Source organism: Acomys russatus, chromosome 8 (assembly GCF_903995435.1).
Source record: "Acomys russatus chromosome 8, mAcoRus1.1, whole genome shotgun sequence".
Lineage (NCBI taxonomy): Eukaryota > Metazoa > Chordata > Mammalia > Rodentia > Muridae > Acomys > Acomys russatus.
Genome location: NC_067144.1, coordinates 6460443 through 6478387, shown reverse-complemented (window position 1 = coordinate 6478387; position 17945 = coordinate 6460443). Strand labels below are relative to the sequence as shown.

General features: G+C 45.8%; 1 protein-coding gene across 1 annotated transcript in view; it reads right to left on the bottom strand.

The window, feature by feature from the left end:
- The window catches only part of Vps8 (VPS8 subunit of CORVET complex), a 187881-nt gene that overhangs the window by 109324 nt on the left and 60612 nt on the right, over positions 1-17945 (bottom strand). Inside the window, exons 21-26 of the mRNA XM_051150738.1 lie at positions 17104-17326; positions 14691-14780; positions 11195-11246; positions 7059-7101; positions 1238-1310; positions 497-616 (exon numbers count right to left, since the gene is read on the bottom strand). Of these exons, the coding sequence (XP_051006695.1) occupies positions 497-616; positions 1238-1310; positions 7059-7101; positions 11195-11246; positions 14691-14780; positions 17104-17326 (601 nt within the window). The remainder of the gene's footprint in view (positions 1-496; positions 617-1237; positions 1311-7058; positions 7102-11194; positions 11247-14690; positions 14781-17103; positions 17327-17945) is intronic.

Genomic DNA, 17945 nt, shown 5'->3' with positions numbered 1-17945 from the left:
AGTCATCACATTTTCTATAATTATTCTTCTATACAATCATATAAAACAGAAAACCCAGTTCACCCAAATTCACCTCTAATTAAACATTTAGGAAGTGTTTTCAACAGAGACCTTCCACAGCCCACTTCAACTTCAGCTAATTCCAGTGTGTTCACGACATCTACTGCAGAGATTGCACCATCTAGCCAAAAGCTTCATAAAAGCCAAAAATGGTCCTTTTTGCTTTCTGACAAGAGAGACAAGGGAAGGAAAAGGCTGTCAGGAGAGAACAAGGGACCAGCAGTCTGAAACATTTCAGCTCCTGACTCGCTAGAGCATTATCAGGTGGGGTTCTCTGCCTAATTCACACCCAGGCACACGCATACACACACATACACACACAAACAAACACATACGCAATAAACACACGCACACGAACACACATGCGCGCACGCACACACACGTGTGCGCACACACACTTTGAATTTTAAAACTGAAGAATCAAAGTGTCCCTTACCAGTGCCAACACGTTCAGAAATTCCCTTGTGTCAAAATGTAGCAAAGTCCGAACATAAGGATAGACTTCTTCCTCCGAGGATGCTTCCACAGAATGCAGACGGATCAGAAACTCAAACACCTGCAAGTTAAAAGCAACTGTGCATTATTTTCTATCATCTTAGATCTTACTGGAGAGCAAGGATTCCCATATAGAGGAAACAAAGGCAGGATGAATTCACTTTAATCTGCCACTGACTTACCTAATGTCCCTCGTAAATTCTCTCTTAACCAAACTGTTAGCGTTGTTGACAGTGTGGACTCTTGTCCTTACAGTGGAGTTCCTTAGCTATGTGTTCAACCATAGTGTTTGTCTTCAGTCACTATGCTGACTAGCTTTATGCCAACTTGGCATAAGCTAGAGAAAAATGCCCCGCTAAGACAAGAGCATGCCTGGGAGGCATGCCATTGTAGGTGGTCCCACCCCTGGGCAGGTGGTCCTGAGTTCTATAAAAAAGAGCTGAGCAAACCATAAGGACAAGCCAATAAGGAGCACTCTTCCATGGCCTCTGCACCAGCTCCTGCCTCCGGGTTCCTGCCCTGACGCCCTCAGTGATGGACTGTGCTAGGTAACTGTAAGCTGAAACAAACCCTACACTAAGTTGGTTCTGTTGGTTTTGTTTATCACAACAAGAGAAACCATAACTAAGACGGCCATGTTAAAAGGTGAAGACAGTAAATGTGCCATGAAAAGAATGCTCACCTGGTTTTTAACCAAGGGAACAAGATCTTCAGGGATGTCACCAAGGGGGTAGGCACGGCCTGCCAGGCAACAGCTAGAAAAAAAGAAGAGCACATCTGATGCCTCAGTTTCTCCACCCTGAGATTCTGCTTCTATCATGGCTGTAGACTCAACTTTTGACAGGTTGGGTTCAGAACGAGATTACTGCTGTTCTGTAGGCAGCTGAGCACAGATAAGGACGATGCAATGGACACTTCAAAAGGCCAGAAGAAATGTATCAAAAAGAAGATGGTAAAAAGGCTGCAATGATTGGTCCAGAAAATAGCTGGCTTGTAAACTGCCTTCACAACAAGGTTTATTGTAATTAAAGTTCCTCAAGGCCATGAGGGGGCCTCAAGGTGGAAAGAGAACTTTGGACAGAAACAATACAATATGGTGATTTAAATGTAATGGTGTCTTAAAGGGAAGGGTTAGGGTTTAAAGCCTAGAGAGGAGTTTCACTGAAAGGAGAATGAGAGAGTGGAAGAGAATAAGAGAGAATAAGAGTAAGACCTGCTGGGCGCCCCGGGACAAGCCCAGGAGCGGTGAGCTAGGCTCTGTACCCTGTGCTCCATTTCCCGGCCTACAGCTCTTCCTGCATTCCTCTAGGCCTGCAGTAACAGGGACAGCCTAAGTGCACAGAGTTAGGACATAATGAACAAGAGCCAGGGCACAACGGCACCATCAGAGCCCAGCTGCCCTACTACAACAAGCCCTGGGTACCCTAACACAGCCGAAGCACAAGAAGATGATCTTGAATCCAATCATAAGATAATAGAGACCTTTAAAGAGGAAATGAATAAATCTCTTAAAGAAATACAAGGAAATACAATCAAAGAGATGAAGGAAATGAATAAAACTGTTCAAGATCTAAAAAATGAAAATAAAAGCAACAAGGAAAATACAAACTGAGAAAATCCTGGAGATGGAAAACTTAGGGAAGAAAACAGGAATGACAGACGTAAACACCACCAACAGAATACAAGAGATGGAAGAGAGAATCTCAGGCGTATACAACAGGATAGAAGAAATCAATACATCAGTCAAAAAAATCCTAAATCTAAAAAGTTCTTGACAGAAAACACCCAGAAAATCTGAAACACTATGAAGAGGCCAAACCTAAGAATAATAGAAATAAAAGAAGATTCCCAGCTCCAAGGCCCAGAAACTATTTTCAACAAAATCACAGAAGAAAAATTTTCCAGCCTAAAGACAGAGATGCCTATAAACATACAAGAAGCTTATACATCACCAAGTAGATTGGACCAGAAAAGAAAATCCTCCTGCTACATAATAATCAAAACACTAAACAAAAAAAGAATATTAAAAGCTGAAAGGGAAAATGGTCAAGGAATACATAAAGGTAGACCTATTAGAATTACACCCAACTTCTCAACAGAGACTCTAAAAGCCAGAAGGGTCCGGGCAGATAGATGTCTTACAGTCTCTAAGAGACTAAAGATGCCAACACAGACTACTATTCCCAGAAAAACTTTCAATCACCACAGATGGAGAAAACAAGATAATCCATGATAAAAACCAAATTTAAACAACACATACCCATAAATCTAGTCCTACAGAATATATCAGAAGGAAAACTGAAAAGCTTCTCTAAGGCAAAGGCCACTGTCTAAAGGACAAAACAGCAACCTACAGAATGGGAAAAGTTCTTCACCAACCCTACATCTGACAGAGGACTAACATCCAAAATATATAAAGAACTCAAGAAATCAGACATAAAGAAACCAAATATCCCCCATTAAAAAGTGGGGTACAGAGCTAAACAATTCTCATCAGAGGAATCTAACGGCTAAAAGTCATTTAAATAAATCTTCAACATCCTTAGCCACCAGGGAAATGCAAATCAAAATGACTCTGAAACCATCTCACACCCGTCAGGATGGCTAAGATAAAAAACTCAAGGGACAGCTCATGCTGGTGAGGATGTGGAAAAAGAGGAACACTCCTCCATTGCTGGTGGGAGTGCAAACCTGTACAACCACTTTGGAAATCAATTTGGCTGTTTTTCAGAAATTTGAGAATAGTTCTACCTCAAGACTCAGGTATACCATTCCTGGGCCTATACCCAAAAGACGCTCCACCATACAAGGACAGTTGTTCAACTATGTTCATAGCAGCTTTATTCATAATAGCCAGAATCTAGAAATAAGCTAGATGTCCCTCAACCGAAGAATAAAGCAAATGTGGTACATTTACACAATGGAATACTACTCAGCTACTAAAAACAAGGAAATATTGAAATTTGCATGCAAATGGATGGAACTAGAAAAGATCATCCTGAGTTAAGTAACCCAGACCCAGAAAGACAAACATGGCATATACTCACTTATAAGTTGCTATTAGCCATAAAATACAGGATAACCAGGCTACAATCCACAGACCCAAAGACGCTAAGCAATAAGGAGGCCTAAGCAGTGATGGTGGTGGTGGTGCTTCTTGAATCTCATTGAGAAGGGGAAATAAAATAGGTATCAGGAGTGATGGAGGGAGAGAAGTAGGTGGGAGAGGGGCAAGGAGGGGAACAGGGGGGATCAAGTGTGGGAGGACAAAGAAAAGGAGAACTGGAATCAGTCGGGGGAGGGGGATCTCTGCGGCAAACTAGAAATCTAGGACAATGGAACTTCCTAGGAGTCCATGAGGGTGACCCTAGCTAAGACTTCAAGCCATGGGGGACATGGAACCTAAACAGCCACCTCCTGCAGCCAAAAGAGATTTCCAACGGAAGGACGGGGACCCCACACAGCCACAGAGCCTTCAACCCACAATCCGTCCAGCCTACAAGATGTGCAGGGGCAAAGATGGAGCAGAGATTGAAGAAAGGGCCACCAATGACTGGCCCAACCTGAGACCCATGCCATGAGAGAGAGCCCACCTCTGACACTACTCCCCCCCCCCGACACTTTTAATGATGTTGTGTTACACTTGCAGACACGAGCCTAACATAACTGTCATCAAAGAGGCTTCACCCGGCCACTGATGGAATCAGATACAGAGACCCACAGCCAGACATTAGGCAGAGCTCAGGGAATCATGTGGAAGAGAGGGAGAAAGGACGGAAGAAGGCAGAGAGGGCAAGGTCGCCATAAGAAAACCTACAGAATTAACTAGCCTGGCCTACTAGGGCTCACAGAGACTAAACCACCAACCAGAGAGCATTCATGAGACAGACCAGGGCCCTCTGCACACGTGTAACAGTGTGCAGCTTGGTCATCATGTGTGACTCCTAAAAGCGGGAGCAGGGACTGTCTCTGACTGTTGCCTGCCCTTGGATCCCTGTCCCCTAACTGGGTGGCCTTGTCTAGCCTCCTGTCCCCTAACTGGGTGACCTTGTCTAGCCTCCTGTTCCCTAACTGGGTGGCCTTGTCTAACCTCCTGTCCCCTAACTGGGTGGTCTTGTCTAACCTCCTGTCCCCTAACTGGGTGGTCTTGTCTAACCTCCTGTCCCCTAACTGGGTGGCCTTGTCTAGCCTCCTGTCCCCTAACTGGGTGGCCTTGTCTAGCCTCCTGTCCCCTAACTGGGTGGCCTTGTCTAGCCTCCTGTCCCCTAACTGGGTGGCCTTGTCTAACCTCCTGTCCCCTAACTGGGTGGCCTTGTCTAACCTCCTGTCCCCTAACTGGGTGGCCTTGTCTAGCCTCAGTAGAAGATGTGCCTTGTCCTACTGCAACTTGATACACCAAGGAGGGTAGATATCCACGGAGGCCTCCCCTTCTCTGAGGAGAAAGGAAGAGGGGACGGAGGGAGGGAAGGTGGAAAGGAGGGTCTGGGAGGATAGGAGGGACAGGAAGCTATGACTGGGGTGCAAAGTTAATTAATTAATTTTTTTAAAGAATAAGAGAAAGGTGGGCTACCATGAGTGGGATGAGGAGGGGAGAAAGGTAGGCTACCATGAGTGGGATGAGGAGGGGGGAAAGGTAGGCTACCATGAGTGGATGAGGAGGGGAGAAAGGTGGGCTACCATGAGTGGGATGAGGAGGGGGCGAGAGGAACCTCTATCGGCAGCGCTTCATCTCTGGCTGTCTTCATCATTGGGCCCTAAGGACTCTTGGACCAAGGCCCAGAACAACGGGAAGCACTGACTTTCTAGAATCTTTTAAAGTAAGAAGTTTCAGAGCACTTGATTCGGCACAGCACAGAGCTGACGGGGAGCATGGTGGACAGAGGTTCCATGAATTGAGAGCTGTCCAGTCACAGCACACATAGCTCCTTCCAGGCACCTGTGGCTTGATTCAGACTGGAGGGGTCAGGTCTGAAGGTGCAGCAGGCCCACGTTCTAACAAAAAGCTTTTGACTGTTTTCACCTTAAGGCTTTGGGAGGGAATTGTATTAACTCTTGTCTTAAACATCGCACAATACAGACATTAATCAAAAACATCACATGGCAGCCTATAAATATGCGTAAGTTTTAAACTCGGCTTCCCAGGTACCGCTCGGAAACGAGCCGTGGTGATGAGCGCTGGGAAATGGCTGCTTTTAAGGAGAGCTTCAGTGTGAGAAAGAACTTGCCCTGGGGCTTCACCTCTGAATCAGGATTTCTTTCTTTTTTTTTTCTTTTAATAATTAATAGTCTGACTTATGACCTGAATTATTTATGAAAATCTGAATATGCCTCTTAATTACTTTGGTGGAGTAGGAACAAACTTTACACCTCTCTCTGAACCCGTTATCAGTTTTTAATAATAGAAACAACTTGGTACCAGACACTCTGAAGTTTAAAATATGATAAGAAAGCGCTAGGCAACCGCTGCTACACTCCTCCTCACTAACGAACGTAAGAGGTGTGAGTCTGGGGCCAGCATCTACTCCAATGTCTGCTCCAACGCTACAGGACTAAGTGATGCTCTGAGAGGATCTGCCCCCTCCCAACCTTCCTGCCAGGTCCACCCAGACTGAACCCTCACCCTCTATTAGAATGAACTCTCTTCTATAGGTCAAGACACAAACATTGCAGTTTTATCTCTGTCACTAATGTCTCGGTGACTTAAACAAAGCACTTGCCCTTATATGTAAAATTGGGGTAACACATGTCACCCAGAATTTCTGGAAGGAAAAGTAGAGTACACTACACAGCAGGTTTCTCGGCCACCAACAGAGCGTTCTTTGTTGTGGGGACCACCCTGTGCACTGTGGGGTATCAGCAGTTTGCCTGCCTTCCAGGCCTATCAATACTAACACAGAATGACTTCAGATATTGACAGACATGGAATCTGCTCTACCTAAAGTGGCTCTGAAAGAATGAAAAACACTACACAGAGACAGGATACTGTTAAACCACTTCAAACATGAGGGAGTGGGGAACACAGTCACAGACACACCAGAACCTCTCACCTGATGTACACGTGGGGGAGTGGGGAACACAGTCACAGACACACCAGGACCTCTCACCTGATGTACACGTGGGGGAGTGGGGAACACAGTCACAGACACACCAGAACCTCTCACCTGATGTACATGTGGGGGAGTGGGGAACACAGTCACAGACACACCAGGACCTCTCACCTGATGTACATGTGGGGGAGTGGGGAACACAGTCACAGACACACCAGGACCTCTCAACTGATGTACACGTGGGGGAGTGGGGAACACAGCCACAGACACACCAGGAACTCTCACCTGATGTACACGTGGGGGAGTGGGGAACACAGTCACAGACACACCAGAACCTCTCACCTGATGTACACGTTGGGGAGTGGGGAACACAGTCACAGACACACCAGGACCTCTCACCTGATGTACACGTGGGGGAGTGGGGAACACAGTAACAGACACACCAGGACCTCTCACCTGATGTACACCAGGAGCTTGTTGCCCATGACAACTTGTTCATCTGAAACAGAAAGAAAGGCACTTAGCAGTTCTTTCTCCAAACCTTTTCAGAACTGTAACATTTATGTTGGGAAAACCCTCAAAATTGGTTTTGAGGTAAATATATCTCCAAATAACATAAAATTGAGATGGCAGATTACTTTTCTCTCTTTAACTTTTCTGTTAGATTGCATTTGTAGACACATGTAGAGCTAAGTAGATGTTTGCGTATTGCTGACAGCCTGAAAGCACGGAAGTGGAGAAGGCTGATGGACGGCAGCTCATGGCCAGTTACTGGTAAGACGTAATTACGGTATGTTCCCATTGGTCACCCACACCTACAGCGCACAGGCCTCAGGAGGCCATGTTTCCAAATAATACACCTTAACTAAATCGCCAGTTATAAGCCATGCTAAGAGGTTATGTTATTTGGTGGGACTTTTAGAGCACCAAAAAGGTAGCTAGATGGTTTTAGCCTAAGGGGTAAAGGTAGCATACCGTGGGAACCATCATAAGGTGAAGTGACTAGGACACTCGTGGAGCGAGGAACACGGGACCTGTCACTGGGGGTGGTGAAGAGCTGGAACGTCTGGGTTTTACTCATGAGTCCCAGACATAATTCAGGGACGAAAATATCTTTATCAGGAATATTCATAATTATTGAAGTCTGTGATAGTCTACAAGTAAAACTGAACTTCTCAAATCTACATGAGTAGTTATTATATTTTGCCTAAATTCAAAATGTCGTTTTATCCACCTCAACTAGTATGACACAGGGCAGCAATCACCTCACTGATGCAGCAAGTTCAGGTTTACTGACTGATTAAATAAATACTCTGTGTGTGTGTGTGTGTGTGTGTGTGTGTGCGCGTGTATGTGTGCGTGTGTGCATGTGTGTGTGCGCGCGTGTGCATGTGTGTGTGCGCGCGTGTGTGTGCGTGTGTGTATGTTGTGTGCTTGTGTATATGTGTGCGTGTGTGTGTGTGTGCGTGTGTGTAGGTCAGAAGACAACGTTGGGAGCTGGAGTTACTTCTCTCCTTCACCCTGTGGGTCTGGGACTTGAATACTGTTAGCCTTGAAGGCATTGAGTCATCTCGCTAGCCCAAGATTATGTAAATACTTTATTAAAAAGCTCAGGAGAGGTATATCTAGCTTGTAGCATATTCCTAGAGAGATGACTGTGCTCGTTAGCACATCCCTCCCCACCAGCACACTCCCAGGTCTTCCTCTAGAGTGGGAAATCTGGCATCTGTACTCTAAGCATCCAGCCGTGCCTGACTATCAACAGCTGATTAGTGGATGTGCAGGAATGCAACCAAGATCGAGATGCATTCTCCACTATGCGAGTCTTCCCAGTGCATCCTGGGTAGTTTTCTACTGTAAAGACTCAACAACTCCATTTAGATTTTTCTGTGCTAAACTCCACATTCATTAAAGGTAGGTAGGTACATGTGTGAAAACCAGCTGTCAAGTCTATTTCAACAATACAAGGTTTGTGCTGTAATTAGATTTAACATATTGAGACTAAACAAAATGATTCCTGCCCCCATCATTGGTTTAAAAAAAAAGGTGTGTGTATGTTGGGGGGGGGGAAGAGAGCGAGAGGGGGGGTGGAAATCAGTCAAGGTGCGTGGGGGGTGGGGGAGAAGAAAGGGCGAAAACCCCTGAAAGCCTGCACTTAATACAGCAAGTACCTATGAGAATTAGATGCTAGAAGCCTGAGGGCATCCAGAACCCTCTTCTCACCTGAGGCCTTTCCCTGAGGTAAGCGCAGCATAAGTGACTTGCACACCTGACACAAAAGTGCTCAGAGAGCCTAAGGAAGTGACAGATGCCACCGGCAGGACGAGGGCGGTGGCTGCATCCACGTGGAGTGCAGTCCAGTGGCTCATGCTCTAGGTTTAATGCCCAGTGCCATCCAGCAGCTCAACTTATGAGACCGACAAAACAAACAAGGAAACCTCAATGGGAACAGCCGAGCCCAGGACCTCCACACACTGTCCTCCTAGTCTGGACTCAGCACCTCTAAGATGCTCTTAAGGCACTGTGAAAACAATCACTGCTGCTGTTAAACATTCAGCTGCCTGAGGCACTGTTATCTCTGAGGATTAAGAAGACCTTTTAAAGAGATAGAGTGCAGGATGAATCTGCAGGGTTTTAAAAGCCCAACACATTCCTGGACTCTTAGCAATGCTTGCCCACACGAGAGCTGCCTACTCGACAACCAAAGACTGACTCTGAAAACTCTCATCTGTCAGAGAGCTGGAAAATCCTAACAAGAGCAAGCAGCACGCAGGTCTCTGTGAGCCGAGCACCCTGGGAGGGCGGGGTCCCGTATTCCTAAGTAAGGTCAGTCTTCGGGCCACGGTTCCCTGTCCTGCTGTGGGGTCTTCCTAAATGTGCTTCTGCCATCGTAGATGGCTGCCATGAGGTCCTCACAAGTCCCAGTGAAGTCAGCACCACACCATTGGCCTCCCAGACTGGGTCTGGGCACTATGTCCCTGCTGAGCAGATGACAACCCGGACTGTGGGTGGCATCTTCAGAAGGAAAGGTGCTAAAGACAATATGGTAAGAGAGCAGCACATGTGCTGGAGGAGCCCGAGTGGCTGGCAGCAGAGACAGCAGAAAAGCACCCGAGCCCTGGGTTGTCTGGGATGACTACAGGACAGGGCCAATGCGCTGAGCACCTCATCAGAGCTGTGAAGTCCTTCTCTGTGCTTGCCACCCACTAGCTACCAATCTGTTCGCTAGGAAAAAAGTTACAGTGGACAAATGCTATGGGAGATTTCCTGCTCAAAGAGGATAGAGAGCCAGATAAAGGTCGGCTGTTCCTGACTTTGTCACTTTCCTTTATGAATGACCAGAGGAAAGACCCACGAGAGTGGGCAGAGGGCTTGCTGGGGGGGGGGGGGGGGGCAGAGAGACAGGCAGATGCCTCTCTCTGGCTGCAGCTTATTTCTGGCTGGTGGCCTGGATGGAGCAGACTCTGTCTCAGGTCTGTCTTCCCACTTCCCAGGCACAAACGCTTCGGAATTCTAAGACTTGCACTGTGTAGGATTCAGCTCAGACTTTTGTAAAGCAATAAAAAAGTTAATTATATTGTTGTTTCAGTTCAGCTACATGGCAATTAGGTAAGCCTGGCAGGAATCTGCTGTTCAAACTAAAGAAACTTTAGTATATAATGCCACCAGCTCACTTACCATGATCATAAGACATTCTGATAGCAAACAGTTACTAAGCCTTTGGAAATTACTTTACAAAGGGAGTTAGGCTACATAAAACTTGAAAAGTTAAATACCATAGTTATAAGTATTTGAAGATGCCCCATGAAGCTGTCATTCATCTAAGTGATGAATATTTTCTAGAAATTAGCTATAAAAACTGGAAGAACTGAGGCATGAGACAGAATAATGAAATAACGGTAAAGACCTCCGCAGCAGTTTCAACAACAGATCAAACAATTACAGAGGGCATGCAGGCCACAGAAGATTTGAACAGAACCATGAGCCAACAGCAATTCCAGAACATTCCATCTAACAGAATACTGTCAGTATGTGCTCCAGTGTGTTTGAAATACTCTCTAGAACAGACCAGATATTAAGCCATAAAATAAATCCTACCACAATTTAAAAGGCAGACATACAGTAATGTCTTTTCTAATGAAATGGGAAATCTTTATCAGAAGAAAATGTTTCAGGCGGTGGGGCGCAGCTGGCAAGTGAGCTTCCGTGGATAAAGAACCCGTCGCACGAGCTTGAGCACCCGAGTCTGCACCCCAGCACCTACATAAAAGCCAGTTACGGCCAAACATCCCCCTGATCTCAGCACATCCTTACAACATGCAAATGCCTAGAACAGCATTATCCCAGCCCAACAGCTCCAGGTTCAAGGAGAAATCCTGTCTCCAGACACAAGGCTGGGGAGGGGCCGTACACCAGCTCAGTGGCTGGTGCGTGCTGTATGGCGGCCTGAGTTTGATCCTGCAACCCAAGGAAAGCTGGAAGGAGATAAGCAGAGTGGCTCTGCAGTGCAAGATCGGCCACGTTGGGACAATAGTCTTTAGAAAAATAAAAAATAAAATTAAATAAAAGAGAGAGAGAAAGAAAATTAATACCTGTGAGGGTTTTTCCTGCATTCAGAGGAGGGGCAATGACTCTGAAAAGTTTCTAAATGAAAACAGAAAAACCATGGTCATTCCAAAGCACAGTACTTTTAAAGACAGCCAAGAACATCCAAGTTATGAAGCCTTTCTTTGCCAGTTAGCTATTTGCTGTGAGACTAAACATGAAACTTACTACATGAACAGAGCTTCTTAGAAGAGAAGCCAGGGACACTCCGATGCCATGTGCCCAGTTAGCGACACCAGCTACTTGAAGGTCTCTGTCTAGATCATGATTTCTGATATTAAAAAACTTAGGTTCTGAAAAGAGCTTTATTACCCCGAGAACAGCAATCAGATGAAAGAACTGCCACCCCAGCAAAGTGGCAATGCAGACACCTTTTGGCTGGAAACGTCTCAGCAGCTGCAGCCCCAGGGAGAAGCACATTACCTAAGGTCACCTCCAATATACAGGGACCCAAAGAGGCCACTGCCAGGGTCCTCCAGAGGAATTCCTGGCTGGCTTTGGATGGTCTGTAACTCATAGAAATGCCACTGCCTCAGCTTTAAGTACAAGGATTATAAGGCATGCATTTCCATGCCCAGCATTCTAGTCTGGGGGAAAAAACTGACTTGTTTTGTTTTGTTTTTTTTGTTTTTCAGGACAGGGTTTCTCTGTACAGCCCTGGCTGTCCTGGACTCAAGCTGTAGACCAGGCTGCCCTCGAACTCACAGAGATCCACCTGCTCCAGAATGCTGGGATTAAAGGTATGTAGCACCACGCCCAACAAAACCTGACTTTTTAAAAAATAAAAACTTGTGTGAATATTTATTATTTGAGATACATACCCTTTAAATTATTTACATTGTTTCTTTTGTCATATTGGGATAATGACTAAAAGCCCTTGTACAGCTGTAACCGCGGCATCCGGGTGCTCAACTGTGTAACAGTTCAGCCAGTTCATGCTGCTTACTCATCACTGTGACCGAACACAGCAACTGTTCACCACGCTTCAGGCAGGCTCACAAGCTCTAGTTACAATTTACTTTAATCCACCCTATTTAACTTTATTTTTTATTCTGATCACAGTTTTCCATTCCCCAACTCCTCCCATATAACCCCCACCTCCTCGCCTTCTTTCTCTCTCTTTAGAAAACAAACAGGCAAATAAAAACAAAATTTTTTAAAGTAGAAATATACAAAAAGCCTGAGACACACATATGCATGTATGTGTGTATATATATTCATATGTACATATAAACATATATATACATACACATACACACACACACACATGCAAAGGCCATTAAAAAATGAAATCAGAAACCATAATATAGAAGCAATAAGCCAGTAAGGTTAAAAAAAAAGTTCAAACACAGCAATGTGAAACAATGACCCTCAAGAACTACCCCTGACTTTGTTTTGAGTGGCCATCACTGCTGAGAATGGGGCCTGCCCTGTGTGGTCTGTCTCCCCAGGGAAACGTCACTAGACTGACTATTAGCACCAAAATGCGCAAATCCGTCTGTCCATTGGCACCAAGAAGCCCAAGAAGATGGAGCAGACACGTGCAGGTCCAGCCACTCCCAGTCACCCAGCGGGTGGAGGCAGGAGACTCCCAGGATGAGAGGCTAGCCCATGTGGAGAGATGCTCACATTATCTGAAAGGTCTCCTCCTGAAGCCCTAACTCTGCCCCATTCCCTTCTCCTTAAGGCTGTGGGTGTGACAGCCTCTACTTTGTGTAGTCTTAGAAGTAACCATTAGTGTGTCCCACATGCACTGGCTAATCATCCTTTTCCTCTCTGCACATTGCAGTCCCTCCTCCAATGCCCCTTGCTCCCCACCACCACTCAGACCTAAATTAGTAGAGGTGAGAGCATTCCTCCCAACACAAGGCATAGGAGATCCCAGTCTTCCATTCTGGAAAAAGGGAAAAGTTTCAAGAGGTGAGGCAGACGCACGCTGCCTTCTGACGTAGACCTCTTCAACACTAAAGCAGTCAAACCTTACACACTGGGAAAGGGAGGCACTGACAAGCCGACCGTCTACACTTCATTCTCCGAAGGTCTGCTTAATAACAAACCAGGCTGCCTACTGAAACCTGCTCAAGTAGGAAAGCACTCAGAGCCGTGAGGCAAGCTCGGCAGCCCAGTGCTCCACTGAAACACAGGGGTATAAACATAAGCCAGACTACAAAAAATAAAAGTATACAAAATGAAATCATCAAAAAACAACATAAAAACACAGCAACCATCTACATTTTCTCAATTATTTCTGTGTCTATGTGTGTGAGGGGTAATGCCACAGGATGCATGTGCCAACCAAAAGACAACTTGTTAGAGCTGGTTCTCTCCTTCCACCATGTTGCCAAGAGCCTTCACACACTGAGCCATCCCACAACCCAACCTCAACAACCATTTTTATCAATATGGAACGAATGCCTCCAGTGAGAATTGTTTTTAAGGAATTATTTTTGAGAAATACTGGAAATTGCATTACTTCTTCCTAGTAGTGGTTTAATGGTGGCATGAGTGTTCTGCATGGAGGAAGGATAGAACCTCACTGAGGGGACAGCTGACACGGCTAAAGCAAAGAACAGACTTTCAACATCAACAGTCGGGGCTAGAAACTGAACAAGAGAAAAGGGGTGTGGCCCAAATCGAAGGTGGTGTGCTCAAAGAAACAGCAACTGAATAACTACTGACCAAACCATATTAAAGTGAGTGTCTGGCTCCCCTGGGGCACCGCTGTCACCACTGCAATAAGTAGGGGCTGAGAAAGCCACACGTGTCTGCAGCCACACCATCCACAGTGACAAGATGGTTGCAATCAAAGCCTCCCCCAGTGAGGCAAACAATGAGAGCACTGTGAAAGCCTTAATGCTCGGTATTCAGCAAAGCGAAACACTGGCAAGTCACATGACTGCTGGCTACTTTCAGGACCGTCCCACAGAAACAGCACCGCCCAACACAGCATCACGCAATGCAGCAAACTTCTTTAGGAGAAGTTCTAAGAAAAAGTTAGAAGCAACGAAGATAAGAAACTGAAGACTCCTGAGACTACAGGTGCAGTGCTGCCGTAGAGAACGCACAGCACACCAGAGGTCCTGAGTTCAATCACCAGCAAAAAATAAAATAAAAATAAAAATAAAATACCACCTAGAAGTCCCAAGCCAAGGGCCAGTGAGATAGATGGCTCAGTGATGAAGGCGTCCTGGCAACCTGAGTCTAACCCCCAGGACCCCACAGCAGAAGAAAGGGAATCAACCCCGATGCACACACACACACATATGGTTGACCTGCACACACATACCTGTCCACACACAAATACAGACTTACATGCACACACACAAAAATAAATAAATGTAATAAAATTACTTTTTAAAATGAATACAGTTCTAATAAACTGATATAAGTTTTAAATTATTAGATGAAAAGAAACTGTTCAAAGTAAACGGGCAGTGGAGCAAGATTGGACAGTATTAACTGTCACGTGAGACAGTGTCTTACCTCCATTGGACTGATGAACTCATTCATGCCTCTGTTGTAGACGTAAATCACAGCGTCATACAGACGGTTTTCCCAGCACATAAGAACCACCTGGAAAAGGAACGCCCTCTTGACACGAGTTCCACACTACCACACCAAACACCCCCTTCAAGGCCTGAGGATGAAGGCCTTTCTCTTCCCTGAGCTGTGCTGCTCCCTCTTCTGTGATGGAAACTGAAATGTGGAGTCTCAGACTTTATTGGTGGGATGGCGGTGGCATTGCAGGTTCGATATTAGCTCAAGTAGTGCAAGAGCTAGGTTAAAATATCCCTTCTAATTTTGTTTCTTTGTAACCTTACCTCCTTTCAATATTCATTTTACTTTAATCAATAAGACAGTTCTTTTAAAATCTACAAAACATTTCCTTAGCACAGAACAAAGTGACAGACAGACCCGCCTGGGGCTCTACCCTCCTAGAACCTATGCTCGCTCAGCTTGGACACCCATCAAAGACAACAACATGGTGTAAGTCAGGCCTCATGAGGAGGGATACACGAGAGGTTTGAATGGAGGAAAGGAAGTGATAAGGCTTTCAAAACGTGGAGTGACTCTGCAGGAAGAGGCTGGTGACTCTGTGGGAGGAGGCTGGTGACTCTGTGGGAGGAGAGACTGACACCGAGAGATGAGAGTATGAGGGGACTTTGTTTTTTGTTTTTTTTTTTTTAATGTGGGAAAGATCAGAGCATATTACACTGTATTTAAGGAAAAGATGAAAATACTGGAAAGAAATAAAAATGTCTTCTAGATGTGACCACCACATAAAGGGAACTAATAACATGTTCTCAGAGTGCTGGGCTCTGGTCAGACTGTGCACTCTACATCAAATCACCCACATACCAGAAAGGCATGCACACAGAGGACCGGCTCTACCTCAAATGCTCACCGGCATCAGAAAAATACTAATGGTGGTCCCAAGGCTTTTGTTCTGTGTGCACTTTACAAAGGGTTTGGTCCTCCAAAGACACCTGAAAGCCACTCATATCCTAGCTATGGAAGCTTAGACTCCCAGGAGAAACACTCACTATGAGGACTAATGCAATTAAAGAACTGTGAAATGCCATAAGCCCAGAAATGACCCTCAAGTAAGAACTGAAAGCTCGCTGGACCTCAAATCTACTATCAGCCACAGCTGCCTGAGCCCAGATACACCATCAGCCACAGCTGCCTGAGCCCAGATACACCATCAGCCACAGCTGCCTGAGCCCAGATACACCATCAGCCACAGCTGCCTGAGCCCAGATACACCATCAGCCACAGCTGCCTGAGCCCAGATACACCATCAGCCACAGCTGCCTGAGCCCAGATACACCATCAGCCACAGCTGCCTGAACCCAGATACATCATCAGCCACAGCTGCCTGAGCCCAGATACATCATCAGCCACAGCTGCCTGAGCCCAGATACACCATCAGCCACAGCTGCCTGAGCCCAGATACACCATCAGCCACAGCTGCCTGAGCCCAGATACACCATCAGCCACAGCTGCCTATACCCAGATACACCATCAGCCATAGCTGCCTATACCCAGATACACCATCAGCCACAGCTGCCTGAGCCCAGATACACCATCAGCCACAGCTGCCTGAGCCCAGATACACCATCAGCCACAGCTGCCTGAGCCCAGATACACCATCAGCCACAGCTGCCTATACCCAGATACACCATCAGCCATAGCTGCCTATACCCAGATACACCATCAGCCATAGCTGCCTATACCCAGATACACCATCAGCCACAGCTACATGAACCCAGAAACACCATAGGCCACAGCTGTTGGCTTATTATAAGATATTCTGTGATTTGCCTCTCACACCAACCTCTTCATTTCAAAATGAAACTAACTGATTTTTAAAAACTATTTATTTACTTATTATGTATACAGTGCTCTGCCTGCATGTATACCTGCATGTCAGAAGAGGACACCAGATCTCAGTATAGATGGCTGTGAGCCACCATGTGGTTTCTGGGAATTGAACTCAGGACCTCTGGAAGAGCAGTCAGTGCTCTTAACCTCTGAGCCATCTCTCCTGGTCACCTAGCTGAGTTTTCAATGACATCATTCTCTTAAATGTAGAGATGCTCTATTGTTAATGAGAAGGGATCCTTGGTTGGAAATAGCCTGCCAGGTGAAAGCCATGTTACTGAGCAAACTGAGTAAGGGTCAGACAAGAAGATTTCCTGTGTGGTTTAAAGCTAAGCTGCCATGAGCTCTGAAGAAGGTTGAGGAGACAGAAGACATACGCTCTTGGGAGCATTTATTACCTAACTCTTAAGTACACAAACTGGGTCTGTAGGAGGCAGGCAGGCCTTATCCGCCGGGTGAATATGACCATGAGGGAATGGTGCCTGCCCAGGCGGGCGGACAGTCCACTCACCTGCTGAATATCCAGGCTGGTGATGTCCATGTGCACAATGAGGGCTTCCACGTTTTCCATCAGTTTTTTATCTTGGAAATGAACAATCAAGTCTTTCATGACCTGGGGTGTAATCCCCACCAATTTATCACTTAAAATATATGGCTCAAGGCACTCCAAAAACACTCCTTTCGCCACTGAATTTTCACTTAATTTGTCATACATTTGGCTAAATAAAAGATCCCTGCAACAGAAAGAAGAACAGAAAAACAGTAGTTTTAGGAATATTCTGAATACCCACTACATTCGGTCTAAATATATCACGTCATTTTCAAACTTCAACTTGCATCAGTTTAATTGAAACAAACTTTACATTGCGATACCATACAGAGCAAATCGGCGTTTACACATAAGAGATGCTGCCGGATGTGGTGGTGCCGTGACCCTATCATTCAGAAAAGTGAGGCAGCATAAGTAGGAACTCAAGGCCATAAAACAAAATGGCCTCCGAATGACCAGTGGGTGAGGGAGCTTGCCACAAAGTCTAAACTCATCTCAGGTCCCACGGGGTAGACAGACGGAGAGAAACGACTCTGCAAGCTGTCCTCTCACCTATATGCTCGGGCCCTGGAACATTCTCCCCACGGAATAAATACATTAAGTATAAAACACATGAAGTTGACGAAGTTCAGCTGCCTGCTGAAAAGCACACTGGGGATACCAGTCAGAACTGACCACAGCTCTCTGGCCTACATCCTGTGTTCAGTTCTCAGGGCAACTGCTTCTTAGGGTAGCAACACTGGTAGCAGCAGGCAGGCAAGAGGCAGACACGACAAAACAGGAAAAAAGTACCCAAGGACTGT